Consider the following 15,792-nt stretch of genomic DNA (forward strand, 5'->3'; position numbering starts at 1 on the left):
TTGAAAATCTTTTAGCCGAAACGCTTCATTGTATACACGCCAAGTATAGAGAAAAAAAATAAGAATTGGGAAGATTCGCTGTCGTGTGACTCGAAAACAAGAGAAATATTGTGTCTTAGTGAGTCGTTATTTATTTTCAGTGTTGCGTGCTGTATGTTGTTCTTCTTCGTAACATTGGCTTTCAGCTACGTTTGTAAGGGACGGCAGTGACGTGCTTTATTTGCTTTCGTGAAGGTGCGAAAAAAATGCGTCGTGGTTGTAGACGTAAAGCCTTGAATTTCGATTGGATGATGATACATGGGTGCTGGAAGCGCTCACTTCGCGTACATGGTGTACGCGAAGTGAGCAATGTGGATGCATCCACAGACGATGGCCGTGATCTGCAGAACGGGGGAAAAATAGAATAGAAGGAAGTGAGTAGAAATAATTGGACGCTCCCGGGGGACTGATTTGGGAGTGAAATATATCGCAAAAGGAATGAACCCACACACTCCTAATCTGTTGCGGCAGAAAAAAAATCTGCAGGTTCTCTTATATTATTTTTAAGACGTCTTGAAGGCGAAACCCCAAGTGCCGATGCATTAAACACGGGCACATGAGGTACGCATCCTCCTTATTTCGCTTAGTCTACTTCGCTTAGTCTTCTCCCTTAATTCACTTACTCATTCTCTTACTTCGCTTAGTCATCCCCATCAATTCGCGAGAAATGTTTCTTTGGTAAAAAATTTCTTCGTCGCTATATCGGCCCATGCACCTTTCTCCAAAGAACGTCTGCCCTCACTTATCGCGTCGCTCCTGTAAGCTCGGCTGCTGACGATCGTCGCCGCAGTACAGAACGTCCACATCGCGTGCCTAAATGTTTACATTCGCCGCTCCTAGTTCCTAGGACAGGGTCTGTATATCTCTCTATACTACTCATCATCTTTTGGTTCCTCGGGTGCTTCGGCTGGGTCTCGCGCGACTGCAATTGACTAAACACACACACACACACACACACACACACACACACACACACACACAGCACACACACACACACACACCACACACACACACACACACACACACACACACACACACACACACACACACACACACACATCATTACCGACTCGAGAGGGGCCTGCAGAAATATTGAACAGGGGTACATTCCTCTCATTGCGTCTCGCATCCTTCAAAACAGTGACTACCTCGGGGCCCCCGCGTCTCGAATGATCGTATGGGCTCCTGCTCATATGGGCCTCGAAGGCAACGAAACGGCAGACGCCGCTGCCCGCGCGCTCACTCTCCGGGCAACGCCTTCAGACCCTTCCGAAATGGATCCCGAACCCAATCCGGCCCTAACTTTTCCAGAAATTACTCAACTATACCAATTCGGCCACGCAATTTATCCTAAGCCCTGTAAGGGCCTTACAAAGGCAGAGGAACGTACACTCCTCCGCCTTTACACCAAAACACTGCTGTGCCCGGCAGTTTTAAAGCACTTTGATCCTGCCTGTACAGGAAAATGCCCGCATTGTGCGGAGAAGTCTTCGGACATCTTCCACATGGTGTGGGCATGTAAATCAACCCCGAACCTCACCCCAAAACCAAACCCCACCCGGGAGGACTGGGAGGCAGCCCTGCTCGGCTGCTCCGACCTGGCGAGTCAGAAGGCCCTGGTCGACCGAGCACAAGCCGCGGCGGCCGCCAATGGGCTCCTGTAATGAGAAGCCCACCTAGTGAGTGTGAGAGGTGGCCCCCTCCGGGCCACCTCAAGCTTCCTCCGTGTTAATTAAATAAAGTTTTTTCATCATCATCATCATCACACACACACACACTATATACAGGGTGTTTCAGCGAACACTTTCAAAAATTCTGAAAGGTTGCCTGTGGCAGATAGCCCAATTATAGTTAATGAGCTGGTCTACTCGAAGAGGTGGACATTACTTGCACAAAAAATTGAAATGCAAAAGCGAATAATTGACAAAAATTCACTAATTAAGTTTTTAACTAATTACCTGATGGCCCATATTGCAGTTTACAAATTGTAGCCGTGGAGTTCGCAAGGCGGAGCCACTTGGAACGAATTCTCGGGATGGCACCAGTTTCGAGATATTAATTCCCGAACTTTGCGGAGAAATGCATTGGCGTTCCAGTTAGGTTCTTAGGAAAACGTCGCTTTATGCATTGAAGCACAAAATTAACTGGAACGCCAATGCATTTCTCGGCAAAGTTCGGGAATTAATATCTCGAAACTGGTGCCATCCCGAGAATTCGTTCCAAGTGGATCCGCCTTGCGAACTCCACGACTACAATTTGTAAATTGCAATATGTTCCATCAGGTAATTAGTTAAAAACCTAATTACCGAATTAGTGCATTGGTCTTCAAGCAGGCCTGGGCGTTGCGTTGCAGAAGGCTATCCGAAAAGCAGGTCTGGCTAGTGGCCAGCGCGAGCTAGAGTGTCAACAACCACCGATCATCGTCGTCTTCTTTTCTCAGACATTGAAGCGCCTGTCATTGGTCTTCCATAGAATAACCCCCAAGGGATAAGGAGCCATCCTGGCGACCTAGGCGCAAGAAAACACAGGGGGATCGTAGCACTGCTTGAGTCGGGACACGTGGACAAATTTCTGGCCGCTACGACGATGGTCAGAAGATGGTTCTAACGGCTCGATGAGGTAGTTCACCAGAGATGTTTGTTTAAGTACACGATATGGACCCTGGTACTTGGAGACCAGCTTCGTGGAAAGGCCCGGAGTAGTGGCCGGGACACGGAGCCTGACTAGCGAGCCAGGAGCATAGCATGTAGTTGTAACGGATGCATCGTGGTGTCGCTTTTGGCGCCACTGGTCTTGTGATGTGAATGAACGTGCAACTTCGTGGCACTCTTCAGCGTATGTAGCTGCTTGAGATAGAGTCGTGGACTCTGAGGCGTCAGGTCGGTATAAAAGAACAGTGTCCATGGTGCAAGAAAATTCGCGTCCGTGAAGGAGAAAGAAAGGCGAGAATCCAGTTTTGCTTTGAATGGCGGTGTTGTAAGCGAACGTAATGAAAGGCAGCACTCGGTCCCAATTAGAGTGGTCTGACGAGACGTACATAGCGAGCATGTCACCTAGGGTGCGGTTAAAACGCTCTGTCATCCCGTTTGTCTGTGGTTGATAGACACTGGTGGTGCGGTGAACGACGCGGCATTCACGAAGCAATGCTGCGATGACGTGCGAGAGGAACACACGACCACGGTCACTCAGCAACTCTGGAGGAGCAACATGACGGAGGACGAGGTTGTGAAGAATGAACGCGGCAACGTCTTTTGCTGTAGCCGACGGAAGAGGTGAAGTTTCGGCAAACTGTGTGAGGTGATCGACCGCAACAATTATCCAACGGTTACCGTTTGGTGTGCTGGGAAAGGGACAGTAGATGTCGATGCCGACATGGTCAAACGGGCGGGCCGGGCATGGCAGAGGTAATAAGGTACCGGTGGGGTGTTGAGGAGTCTTGCGTCGCTGGCACGTGAAACATGACCGAACATACTGTCGAACATAACGGTACATGCCACGCCAGTAGTACCAAAGCCTAATACGAGAATACGGCTTCAGGAAACCTGCGTGGCCACATTGTGGATTGTCATGGAATGTGGAGCAGATTTCGGAACGCAGGTGGCGAGAATGACGAGGAGCATCTTACAGCCGCCGGGGGTGTAATTCTGGCGGTACAGCACGTCTTCCCGAGTGGTGAAGTGCTCAGCCTGCCGATGCAACGTCCTATAGAAGTGGGAGCAGGAGTTCGGCCATACAGAAATTTTATAATAGAAGCCACCCACGGGTCCTTGCGCTGCTCAGATGGCATGTCAGAGACGGAGAGAGTGGTGGTATCGCATGTAGTATTTGTGAAGCAGACAGGGTCAGCAAGCAGGGGTGAACGGGAGAGGGCGTCTGCGTTCAAATGTTTCAGACCATAGCGATACACGACGCGTATGTCGTATTCTTGAAGGCGTAATGTCCATCGGGTGAGGCGACCACTTGAATCTTTAGCCCCGTTTACATGAATGCGACAGTAGCGCATCGCATTTCCAAGCGCATTTGGGGAAGGTGATGAGACGCCGTTTACATGTAGCGCATTAACTGTCGCAACTGTCGCGAGAACGTAGCGCCACATGGTGTCGTATGAGGTAAGTGCAGCCCACTTCCGGCGTAACTGGTTTCCGGTAGTGGGCCGAGTGCGTAAAGGAAACGCGAGTTGACACTTACTCGTGTTGCGAAGTCCGAGCGGCCGCGAAGGTTCCATTGATGGTGCCGCGCCAAGTGCCGAGAGAAGGAGATATCCAGAGAAATCACAAAAACGGTTTTATATACAAACGTACATATTTCACAAGTAGGGCTCCATGATATTGGAGCCGTCTACATGCTAACATCATTGCAAGTTCTAGCGTTTATATCTCCGAGCGTCTCAAAACACTCAAGTCGCGCTTTTTATCCCTTTCGTTTCCCTCTTTCACTCGACGAGGGAATGCACTTTGGTTCTTCTTAGCCAAAGACCATCTTCGACTAGTTCGTCATATCTCGCTCATGATGTACCATCGTTTCCCGCCGGGCTCCGCCTCCAATCTTGCCTGATCGCCCCCGCACACAGGCAACGGTTGACACCTTGGGAACCAAACGTTGATGTCGTTCCCACGGGAATGCTTCACGCTGGCCCCTTGCAAGAATTAGTCGCCTCTCCGTGGCGGTCAGTTCGCGGAAGCCACCATTTCCAGGCAGAGCGGTGGCTGTTGTCTTAGAAGGGGCTCCAGGTTGGCGCGTCACAGTCGGCGCCGGGCCTCGTCGTAGCTCGGGCGGGCGCTGGTGCTTCACGAAACACACCAAGAGCGACGTTGTCGTTTTAGCTACGCACGAGGCCGATGACCCATTGCAGTCTGGGGACTATTTGCACATCCATCAGTCCCAGGTGACTGACGGTGACACTTCCCGGCCGCGACAAACGACAAGCGCGAAGAGCACTTGATATGTTCACGTTTGTCGACGAGGCCTCCTTTGTCCTGAAGGACCGCCAGACACAACACTCGCGAGCAACAGGACCGTGCGACGCACCTGCTTTTTCAGCCGCCATGTTTGTTTTGATGTCTCGCAGTGCGGCAGCGGCCGCGCCGCTGGTTGGTTGACCGGTTGTAATCCCGCAGAGAATGCTTTCCCATAATTCCTGATGCGATACGCTCCTGTTTACATGCGCAGCTGAAATGCGCATTCTCCATCTCAAACTACCCTTGTTTGGCGCATTGGATGCGATACGCCTTCCTAGCGAATTACCTCGTTTACATGAGATACGATACGCTTGAAAGCTGATACGATACGCTTCTGTCGTATTCATGTAAACGCCGCTTTTCAGTGACGACAACCAGCACAGGGCGTAGTGGTCGGTCACTACGTCAAATGGGCGCCCATACACATAAGGACGAAATTTCTCTATGGATCAAATGATGGCAAGGCATTTTTTTTTCGGGGACAGAATAGCTGCCTTCGGCTTTGGTAAGAGTTCGGCTTGCATAGGCAACGACGTACTCTTCAAACCCATCTTTTTGCTGAGCAAGAATAGCGCCTAACCTATAATGCAGTGACTATAAGCAACGGTTACCCGCGGTTGCTGTTGGCGAAGGTCCGACGTGAACCATTCGCACAGTGTCAAATATTGTCTGGGAAGGTGTAATGGCTGTAAGGTCCCCAGGTCGACGCCATGGAAGCCGTTTGCGTTGTTGGAATGCTTCGCAACTAGCGACGTATGAACGAATGATCCTGGCCCATCCTCGGCCATCAAAAGCGCTCTGTACTTTGCACAGGGTAGTTCATTGAATGACGTGGCCTGCTTCTGGTGTGTCATGGATGGGAGATAAATACAGGAACGCAGGAAGCCAGGAATAACTATAAAGCTGTGTTCGTCTTGCTTAATAATCCTGTGCTGACAGTACAAAGTACGTTCGCGTGAAACAAACTTGGAATTGCTCCCTGTATCCGTAAGTGAGTTCATAATGGGGAGCAAGTCTCCGTCGACGCGTTGGGTATTAAAACTTGTTCCTGGGAGACCATTATCCATCTTTCTCGGTTTTGCGGGAAGCCTTAATTAGTTGGATTTAGGGAAGAGCACCTACAACCTGGTTTAGTACAGCAGTACGGTGTTGAACATCATAATCATAACCTTGTAGCCGAATAATCCAGCGTGAAAACTTGTGCTTGAGGAGATACTTTGTAAACATCCATGCAATAGCGGCATTATCCGTCACAAACATGACTTTGCGTCCAAAAAAGTAGTACCGGAACTTCTCTTCGACACCGCAGACAACAGCTGGGCACTCCATTTCGTTGGAAAGGTAATGGCGCTCCGCGTCCTAAAGTTTGCGGCTGGCATAGGTGACGACATGCTCCCGTCCATCCGGGTCGTGCTGAATCAATACTCCCCCGACACCAACCTGGCCTGCATCGGTGTGAACTTCTGTGACGCAATCTTCATTTAAATGGCAAAGAACACAGCTATGCGCCAGCTGCTGCTTGAGTGTCCGAAATGCGCTGTCCTGCGGCGGTCCCCATTCAAAATGGGCTCCTTCTTTAAGACGGTCGGTGAGCCAACTGCGAAGTTGGGGAAGAACGACACAATTCCTAAAAATGGCTACAGCTGCTCATTACAGGTTGGAGAAGGATAGTTGGATACGGCTTCTATCCTTTCGGGAATAGGCTGCACGCCATTCTGGGAAATGGTGTACGCCACTGTAAGCAAGGTACACGACAGCCAGGCGCGGCTCTCTTATAGGGCTGCTCTGCTTCCTGGTGATTTTCTCTATAGCACTGCTCGTGTTTGTGTGTTTGTGTATGTGTGAGTGTGTGCATGTGTGTGTGTGTCTGTGCGTGCCTGCCTGTGCGTGCGTGCATGTGTGTGTGCCTGTACTTGTGTGTGCGTGTGTGTGTGTTCCAGTTCTAGATGGCTATAGCTATGAGACGCTCTGGCGAATGACGGGCCTCAGCATTTCGGTCCAGCCTTTCGAGCCACCTATTAGCGTACCATGTTTCCGCTATTACAGTTTATTCTTCTTATTATTATTATCAATATTAAAAACGTAGGTTGATGACCATATTAAAAACAGGATGACCGTTTCGACATCCGTACAGATCCCTAGTTCACAATAGAAAGCCGGCTTCCGATTAAGCAGCGTTGAGCGCCCGACGCCAAGTTCAGGAGTACACGTCAATGATGGTGCCGTATATAATCTGTTTATTCTGATTTGTTTCTTGTGGCTTGAAGGATTAAAGAGGCATGATTTCACCAAGGTGAAAACACATATTAGATCAAGGGAAAGCGATAATTAGAGTACTCTGCTCTTCATTCTTCTCCATCTCGCAAATTCAATTTCACTATGGCCTTTTCTGAGACGAGAGGGAAAAAATAACTCCAGAACTTAGCACCGTCAATTCTCTATGAGAACGCGTTATCTTATTTCGGTTGTGGCATCTGGAAGTTGTATGACAGTGCGTCTAAGGTGACCTTGCACACTCTGATTATTAAAATGACGTTTCTATACTCCGTACCTATTTTGCGATTACGTGCCGACTAGTGACGTGGTCATTCAACACAGCTCGAGTTCTAAGCAGACCGGCGTGTGAGGTCTGCCTATAATTCTATAAGGAAATGCATGGTCGAGGGATCGAACTTCTGTTTTCGAAACACAGCAGTGAAATGCTCTAAACATTAGGCCATGATTGCTTTTATATTTTTCTTTATTGCCAGATTTCAGCAGTCATTAGGCCACGATCTCACACATGCTTGTCTCGTGCTAAAGTCGTCCTTTGAAACATTCTGTCGGGTGCTTCAAGCGCCAGTTTCTCCCATTCTTTGCTCAAATAGCTAGCGCTTCGAGACGCTGTGTTAGACTGCACTGCCTTCAGGATCAGCCCACATTTTGTCTCAGGCGAATATTGAAAATACTTGAGATCTGCATGAAATTCTGCCGCAATAAAACAACTGGCTGGCACGCAAACATCAAGAGTCGGTGATGTGTTCGTGATCCCCCATGGCGGCAGTGTAATAAAGCACAACTCACGCCATCTATATACGAAGAATTGCGCACACTGCCGATGCCCCCGTACAGGTAGGACGCACCGGCAACCAGATGGTAGATGGTGAACTGAAATAAATAAACGTTTGTAAGCAAAGCCATGAGGACTGTAATCTATACGCGAGGAGTGATCAATAGTGAGAAATATGCTGGGAAATGTCCACGAATTCTGGACATGGACCCTTCCGATCTCTTTCGAACTGCACCGCAGCGCACCAGCGTAACGTGGGCAGCGCTTTCAAAAATTATATTTCAGAGGGCCATCTAGATTTCAAAACTTACAGTTAGGTACGTCGAGAGGGCCCGCCCCTTTATTAACATGCGTATCTGCGGGACTTAGTCTTAAGTCGTTGCCGCGTTATAGCAGTGTGTTGGTCAGGACTAAAACACAGCTATTATGCAGCAGGATGAGTGGCATAAATACGCATGCTATTAGAAGGGCGTAGCCTCTCGACGTTGCAAACTGAACCATGTTGACAAACGGTCGGCCTTTAAAACATTAACTTTCAAAAATTCTGTCCATTGAGTGGGGCGGGTGTATTGCAGTGAAGTTCGACAGATGGGCACAGGGACAATGTCCAAAATTCCTCAGTATGGACGTGCGGCAGGACTGTAAACCCTAAATTAGACTGATAATATGACGCTAACGTACATTCCCGCCCTCTGGTTAACTATTGCCCCAATTCTTGTTGGGGCAATGTCGGCACGGGATGCCAAAGAAAACTCAAACCTTATGGTGGAAATATTATAATGCAAATGGTAGATAAGCATAAACCAGGGCTTGACAAGGTGTCGGCTTCAGTGGCCGATAACGTGAAACACGCTATGAAGCACACATTTTTAACACGAAAGTGTTTTATGCCGGGGTCCACCAAGACTTCACTGACGTATTTCCGTCACGGAAATACGTCATAGAACATAATACAAAGAAAGAAACCAGAAGAAAAAGTTCCACAAACATGCAAAATTTGGAAATCGAACCCACGACCTCTCGGTCCGCGACGATAGATCGCCGAGCGTTTAACCCATTGCGCCACAAACGCATTTGCAGAGAGCTACACAGACGCGCCTTATATATCTAACACTCCTCCGTGTACCCGCGCTCTTGCTCGGGGCGGTGCCGCCGCCTACGAGCAGAAAAGAGAAGTACTGCATTATGACACTAACGCGCACCGACAGTGAACGCTTCGGTGGTCTCAGCCCTACGACGCCTCGATGCCAGCATTCGAAGGGACGCTGGCTTCAAGAAGCACTACCAACGCCACCTAGGTGGCGTTCACCGTACTCAGCACAGCGGAGCGTGGCCTCCGCAATTAGCTCTGAAAATGTTTCTGAAGTTGATCGCGGAGGCTGCAATTACGACGCGCTGTACGCGCTGATTTGACTCGGTGACGATTCAGTTACGTGCTTTGTCTTGCGCGTTGTATTAGTGTGTCAGTTACGTGCTTCGTCTTTCGCGTTGTGCTAGCGTGTGCAGCGTAGTGCAGCTTCCATATGCACGACGGTTGCTCATGGTCATCGACGTTGGTAGTCGTGATGGAGGAGACGTGCCACCAGGTGTCAGCGTGGGTGCATCAACGCCTAAGGGCGCTTTAGCCACAAAACACCAATAGACATTATATATCAATGTGCAATAAACATTACACTACTTCTGTGAAGACACGTTTCACTTTCGTGTTCTATACCGATTCCTATATAAGAGGGATCAACCACATTTTTTTCTAATAACTAATTAAACAGAAAATGACGAATTGCGGATGAGGTTCTACTCGCTCTGCCAACGTATTCCATTCAAAATTACGGATCGTTGCAGCCGAAAACTTCTTCAAACGTTTTCGAATTTCGAACAGAAAAGAGCGATTTGCGAAGAAACAACTGCGTGGTGTAGAATTTGGAAGACCCTATACCCACAGTCAGGGGTTTATATTTCATCTTGTCATACAGTGGTTCTCCGATGTGCGCTATATATTCAGAGGAGCATATTTCACATCTTAATCACGTATAAGGTCTTGCTTAATTTGGGGATAAATTAAAAGTTCGCGCATGTGCTTGTAGGATCTATCGTCCATGTCCTAGTTCTGCACCCCAGTTCTAGAATAAATAAATTTATATATTTAATTCAAGAGCGAATACGCTGAATACCTTGCATTTATCTCTATAAATAAAGCAACTAGGCCCCAGGAAACATGGATAGCAAATAATTTCGGAAAATGATTTAAAAAATACTTTTTAAGACGTTCTTAACACACGCAATTTTGAGGATTGGAAGGCCTTTACACAGTGTAGAAAATAAATACATAGGAGGTAAGCTAACGCACTTACAAACATGAAATCGGGATTAGAATTAAATATTTTTTTTCAGGTGGAGCATCTTCATAAGCAAGATGCTCCACCTCAACTAAGTTAGCGAAATGTCATGTAGGCCAAGTGCACATTAAATTATGACTGAACTATTCCTGAACAATCAGTGCATACGAGGTGCTGCATTAGCAAATATATTTCATAATTTTTTTAAATCTAGTTTTCATAACGCTCATGCAGCGAACGGGACAACCGAAAATGCTAATAGTGAACATTCGAAAACAACTTTTTAAAAAGCCATAGAAGTACTCTCTCGTTAAAGTTAGCACAGTGAATGATATTGCCAACGTCTAGATAAAGAAATGTTGATTACCCCAAGCACACGACACCGCTAGCACAATGCCGAATTGGCTGTCTCAAGTGAAACCTTCCAAACACAAACTGAAAAATTCAGATCTCTAAGGTGATTTCAACACTACAAGAACAAGGTAACAACGTAATTACATCCTCATTCAGATTTTATCGTGCATTATTATTGAAATTGTTGTAAAAGCTATTACATACAATATTCTTTACTGCTAATAAATTGGAGATGTTAAATTAGGCCGAATTAAACTTTACGAGTGCTATCTAAATGTACATAAATGGAAGCATTTAGAGACACGAATTTGAAACTGCTAACAATTGTATCTTTAAAATCCATGTCGATGTGGCTTCAGCAAACACCCGATGCTTCTAACATTAAAAAAATACTTCTGAAGCGTTCGAGAAAAAATTCACCGACGATTACGATACTGCCTAATGCGAAATTTCAGCGCAGCTCTATAAGTGTTTGTTGCTCTTATGAAGACAAGCCTCCTTGTCAAAATGTTGGCTTCAGTGACACTCCTTGTTCGAACACCTGCTTATCACTTCAAGCCTCCATGCTTCTGTGAACTTCTGCGTTCTTTGTTCACGTGAAAGAGCCTGCCGAAAGCAGGAATAAGTTCTCTGCACGCACCCTTGTCAGGTACTACGTATCGCGTTCCTCTACATTCTGGGACGGTCTTTTCACGTAGTTTCATACTATGACCACTGTATTATGTTTTACAGCGAAGCTGTTAATGGCTAGTTCCCCCAGGATTGTGTCCGCATGTATATAAAAAAAAACATCAGTATTTCGGCTCCATGTGTCACGGTTTCCCGCAAGTTGTGCCTTAGTACAGTACAAAAACGGATGGCTAACATGACTGATAGGTCATGACATCAATTGTAGCAGCACCAACGTCAATTCTAGCAGCACCAAACAAATTGTAGCAGCACCAATGAGGCAACGCGCAGAGCTGCTGCCGACGCCATCCGCGCTTCCCCGTTTCCCCGCATTAGCGCCGAACGCGCGCGGAGTTCGTGGCTTCAGCAAGCGCCTCTGGCGGCGGCTCGGCAGGTTTCGACCATCCACGCCCCGGCAAGTGTGGAGGTGCAGCTTGGCTGTGACGTCACCAGGGAAATAAACCTCGGAGCCGCCGCGATGGCGGCAGCATTCTCGTTGACTTTGTAGCGAGTATATGTAGCATTGACATTGGATGACCAAAGAAGATCCGAACACCCGAAGTAGAAACCGCTCGTCTGCTAGCCCGTTGCGTGGCCAAGCGAGAATCTGCGCGTCGGCGGCGAGCCGATAGGGAATACCGTGCCCAGCAGCACTTATCATTGCCTAGCAAAACTTGGCCAAGCCTAGTAAAACCTGGAAGAAGCTAGGTCGATCGCCAGCTCCGCTGTTCACTCCAGCCTTGCAGCACTAGTTCAAGCTGCCCATTATTTTTTTTTGCCAGACTATCAACATTTACGAGCCCAAACTGTTCTATGTTCTTTGTATACCATCGCTTACCTTGTAGGAGACCGTAAATAGCATGCTTTCCTCTTCGTAAATTTTCAATGTCTATCGGTTGAGGGAACGAAGCGCGAATACTTTCGAATTTAGTGCGCCGCAGCTTTCGTGACGCTTCGCTTTTTTACCGGACCAGAAAAACCGCACTATTTGTTTTCCCTACGGAGGCAGTAGCTTTGATGTGTCAATGTTTAACTTGTTCGGGACAAATCAACGACGAAATAATATGCCCGGCAATATATACTGTCCTATTTGTGGGTCAGCTGTATACAGCTGTAAAGGATGGTCGTGCAGCTTTCGAATAATATAGTTTCGTGTGACCTGGATACTTGCGAAGATGTGATAGATTGCAATAGCTTACGTATAGTAGCTTGGGTAGCATTAGAGCAGTGGGTACGCTGAGGATGCAGCCGAGCAGGAAGAGGCTCCCGTTCGTCGTGAAGGCTACAGCTGCGGTGTAGAGCAGCTGCTCGCTCCACGTGCTGGCGTCCAAGGCTCTGAACATGAGCCACAGGAAAGCCCCGACAACCTGCAGACAACAAGATCGTGAATAAGTAAGCCCATAGCTAGGCAATCTTCAGATGGGGTGCTTGGAAAACGTTGTTTCACTCAGGAAAGTCTTCAGAGAACTCTCTTCGAGAATTTCACGACTTCACGAGGCATCTCGAACATGCCGAGGAATACCTATGCCGAACAGTACGCATCCTTGTGAATGTCCTTCTTGTAACAGTGAGCACTTTTACCTTGCGACTTACGCGCACATGTTCCACGCACATGTCTTATCCGCGCACAGGCATCTTACTTTCTGCAGAATTAAACAAACCTGGTGCAGGCACTCTGAGGCGGTAATGACGAATTCATGGCGACGTGAGCGCACTATGATGGAATGATGCGGGTTAACTTTTACGAAATACGCAGACTCACGACTTCGACGACGTTGAGCCAGCCGTTAGTCGTTCGCGTGTACTCCCGGATGTAGAGGCCCACCATCTCTGGGTTGTTGACGCGCACGATTCCTGCGCATCATAAAAGACCCATTGCTGTTCGCTTGATCCGAACCACGCATACTACTTGTCACTTATTTACCAGCATTTCACGCGTTGGAACAAGATTTAAAGCGCGAGGCACGATCCCCACAATGGCATGCAGTGTGCTAAGGCTCGCGTGATGATGATGCAGCAGACGGCATGAACAGAAGCACACGATGGCATCACTCTAATATTCGTAAGGCTGCGTCGGATATCGGAAATTAAACCGGGTTTCACCGTTCTGCACATAGAACCTTTGAGCATTGACCACCTATAGGTGAAGATATGAGATGCAGCACTTGCGGCTGGCTTCCTGCACCTGTCGTCGTGAGTAAGGCACCAACCGTCTGATCATCGTAATCCCTTTTCCTTTTGTTCAGCGCAATATGTAGGCCGGTCTTCGCAATCTTTAATTACCCTTGTGAGCTGTCTTCATCAGTTGCCAACATTACCAACATCATTCCATTGCCTTAACCTCGGCCGTTTCTGACTATATGGTTCCCTCCCCTGGGTATAACCCGTTGTGCTGGCTAATAGACGATCGCTTGTATAATATACGAATTACATGCCGTACCTGCCTAAACACCTCATTCTTTTAGCTCTATTGGCATATGAGCTACATGCGTTTGATATGTGTTGTGTTAGAAAAATAAATCTTGTGGTTTTACGTGCCAATATGAATAGCGATATGATTGAGCAATATTATTTTACGATAAGATTATGAGGCATGTTGTAGTAGGGAACTTCGGTATAATTTTGTCCACCTGAGGCTCCTTAAGGCGCATCCAATGCCCGTTACTCGGGCGCATCCACATTTCGCCGCCATCGAAATGTGGTCGCCGCGGCCGGGGTTTGATTCTGCGCCCGATCCTGATATATGTAATATATGCAGTTCGAGCAAGTGTCTGAGTCGGGGCAGCCAATCGCGGTGCGATATCTGCGAACAACTGACCAACCAAACCACCCCCCCCCCAAAAAAAAAAAAAAAAAAAAAAGATTGGCACTTTAGGAAAGGCCACTGCGATCTTAGCCAACGATAAGAATGCAAGAGAACGACGACGGCGCACTGCAGAACGCGCTTGCCAGAGAATTGTGCAGTAACCATCGAGAATGATTGTCAAGGTACACGAACAGCCGAATGATTCTATAAAGATATCCGCGCCAGTGCCACAGTTTTGGCCGCTATTCCAACCTGCCCACCGGCTGGCTCAGCGCCATCACCTCACCTTCCTTCAGTGTTCTTTCGTGCATATCCTAAAATGTGAAATTGTCGTGGCAGACTGCTGCCGCAATATACGCGGAGTGAGAATAGAACACAGCGCAGAAACACTGACCTTGATTAGACGTCAGTCGGCCCGGACCAGTCGGTTCGCAGCGAAGTTCATTCTTCTTCTTCTTCTGATGGTGATGATGATGAACCTCTTTCATGGCTCGCGCCCACTAAAGGGGTTCATGTTTAGGAAAATAACAGCGTTATCCACTAAGGGGGATAGGCCACGAATCTGCGGGCAGTAGGTAGCTAAAGAAATTTCATATTTGGAAAAAAGAAACGCAAAGTTCTTGTTGCTCAATAACAATTGTTGTACCCTCTACAAGCCCTGGAAGCTGGCGGGCATACAAGTTTTTGTTATTGAATCTTTCTGAGGCTTTAGTGGGTATTTTTAGTGACTTGGTGTTTAACACTTGTAATACCAAAATATAAATTAGAGGTTAAAAGAAAGCGTGGAAATACGAAGGCTAAACTGAGTTTTGAGAAAGAATAGTTTAAATACTGTACGTCGTCTTTACACATTTCGCGCTGCTTCATGCAATCTTTCTCTTCTTTTAGAGTGAATTTAACATTTCCTTTCATCCCACCTTTCGGGCGTTCACTGCTGGCCGTTGTCTTGCGTAATGTGTCACTAAGGCGTTGAACTGTTTTCATTAGCCAGATGATATAGTGGCGTTTGGCTGTTAGGCTCGGTTCAACACAGTACCACATTTAAAGCGAAGCTTTTTCCCCGAACTCTCTGACTGCTGGCTGATGTCTTGATGAACATGTGGATGATTATTTCATCAACTCATCGATATTCTACGTGATATGAACATGCTTCAATCTATGGTGCTGTTTTGTGCACACTCGCCATGAGGGCCGAGTTCTTACGGTCGTCTGACTTGGTTCCTTCGGAAGTTGTTCACTCTTTTCTGCCTTCTTTTTTCCTTTGCTGAGTTTTTTTTTCACGCGGAGCTGAATATACTTTTGTATCGGTAACCTGCCTCTCGAAATTTTCAACCTGACCCTTAGAGGGTTCCTTACTGGGTTTGGGCCTTGCAAGCAAACTACGGCGACGCGTGCATGAAGGATGGCGATCGTGTCCGCAAAGTATAAAACAACCCTTAATGATCCCACTGAAAGGCTCGTCCGTTCGCCATTACGACTGCAGGAGTACACGCTCTCTCTAGTCTACGAATATGGAGAGCGAGTGAGTGAGAGAAAGCGGTTAATTATTTAAAAAAATATAAGTATAAGTCTTCAGACAGC

General features: G+C 47.4%; 1 protein-coding gene across 1 annotated transcript; it reads right to left on the minus strand.

Annotated features, from left to right (window-relative positions):
- Positions 1-314: 314 nt before the first annotated feature.
- LOC125941283 (uncharacterized) lies at positions 315-14,699 on the minus strand. Its single transcript, XM_049658268.1, has 5 exons — positions 14,606-14,699; positions 13,168-13,259; positions 12,605-12,772; positions 8,061-8,144; positions 315-380 (listed from the first exon to the last, which is right to left on the minus strand). The coding sequence occupies exons 1-5, from the start codon at positions 14,697-14,699 to the stop codon at positions 315-317; spliced, it is 504 nt and encodes a 167-aa protein (XP_049514225.1).
- Positions 14,700-15,792: the final 1,093 nt, after the last annotated feature.

The sequence above is a fragment of the Dermacentor silvarum genome, chromosome 11 (genome assembly GCF_013339745.2).
Source record: "Dermacentor silvarum isolate Dsil-2018 chromosome 11, BIME_Dsil_1.4, whole genome shotgun sequence".
In the NCBI taxonomy this organism is placed as follows: Eukaryota; Metazoa; Arthropoda; class Arachnida; order Ixodida; family Ixodidae; genus Dermacentor; species Dermacentor silvarum.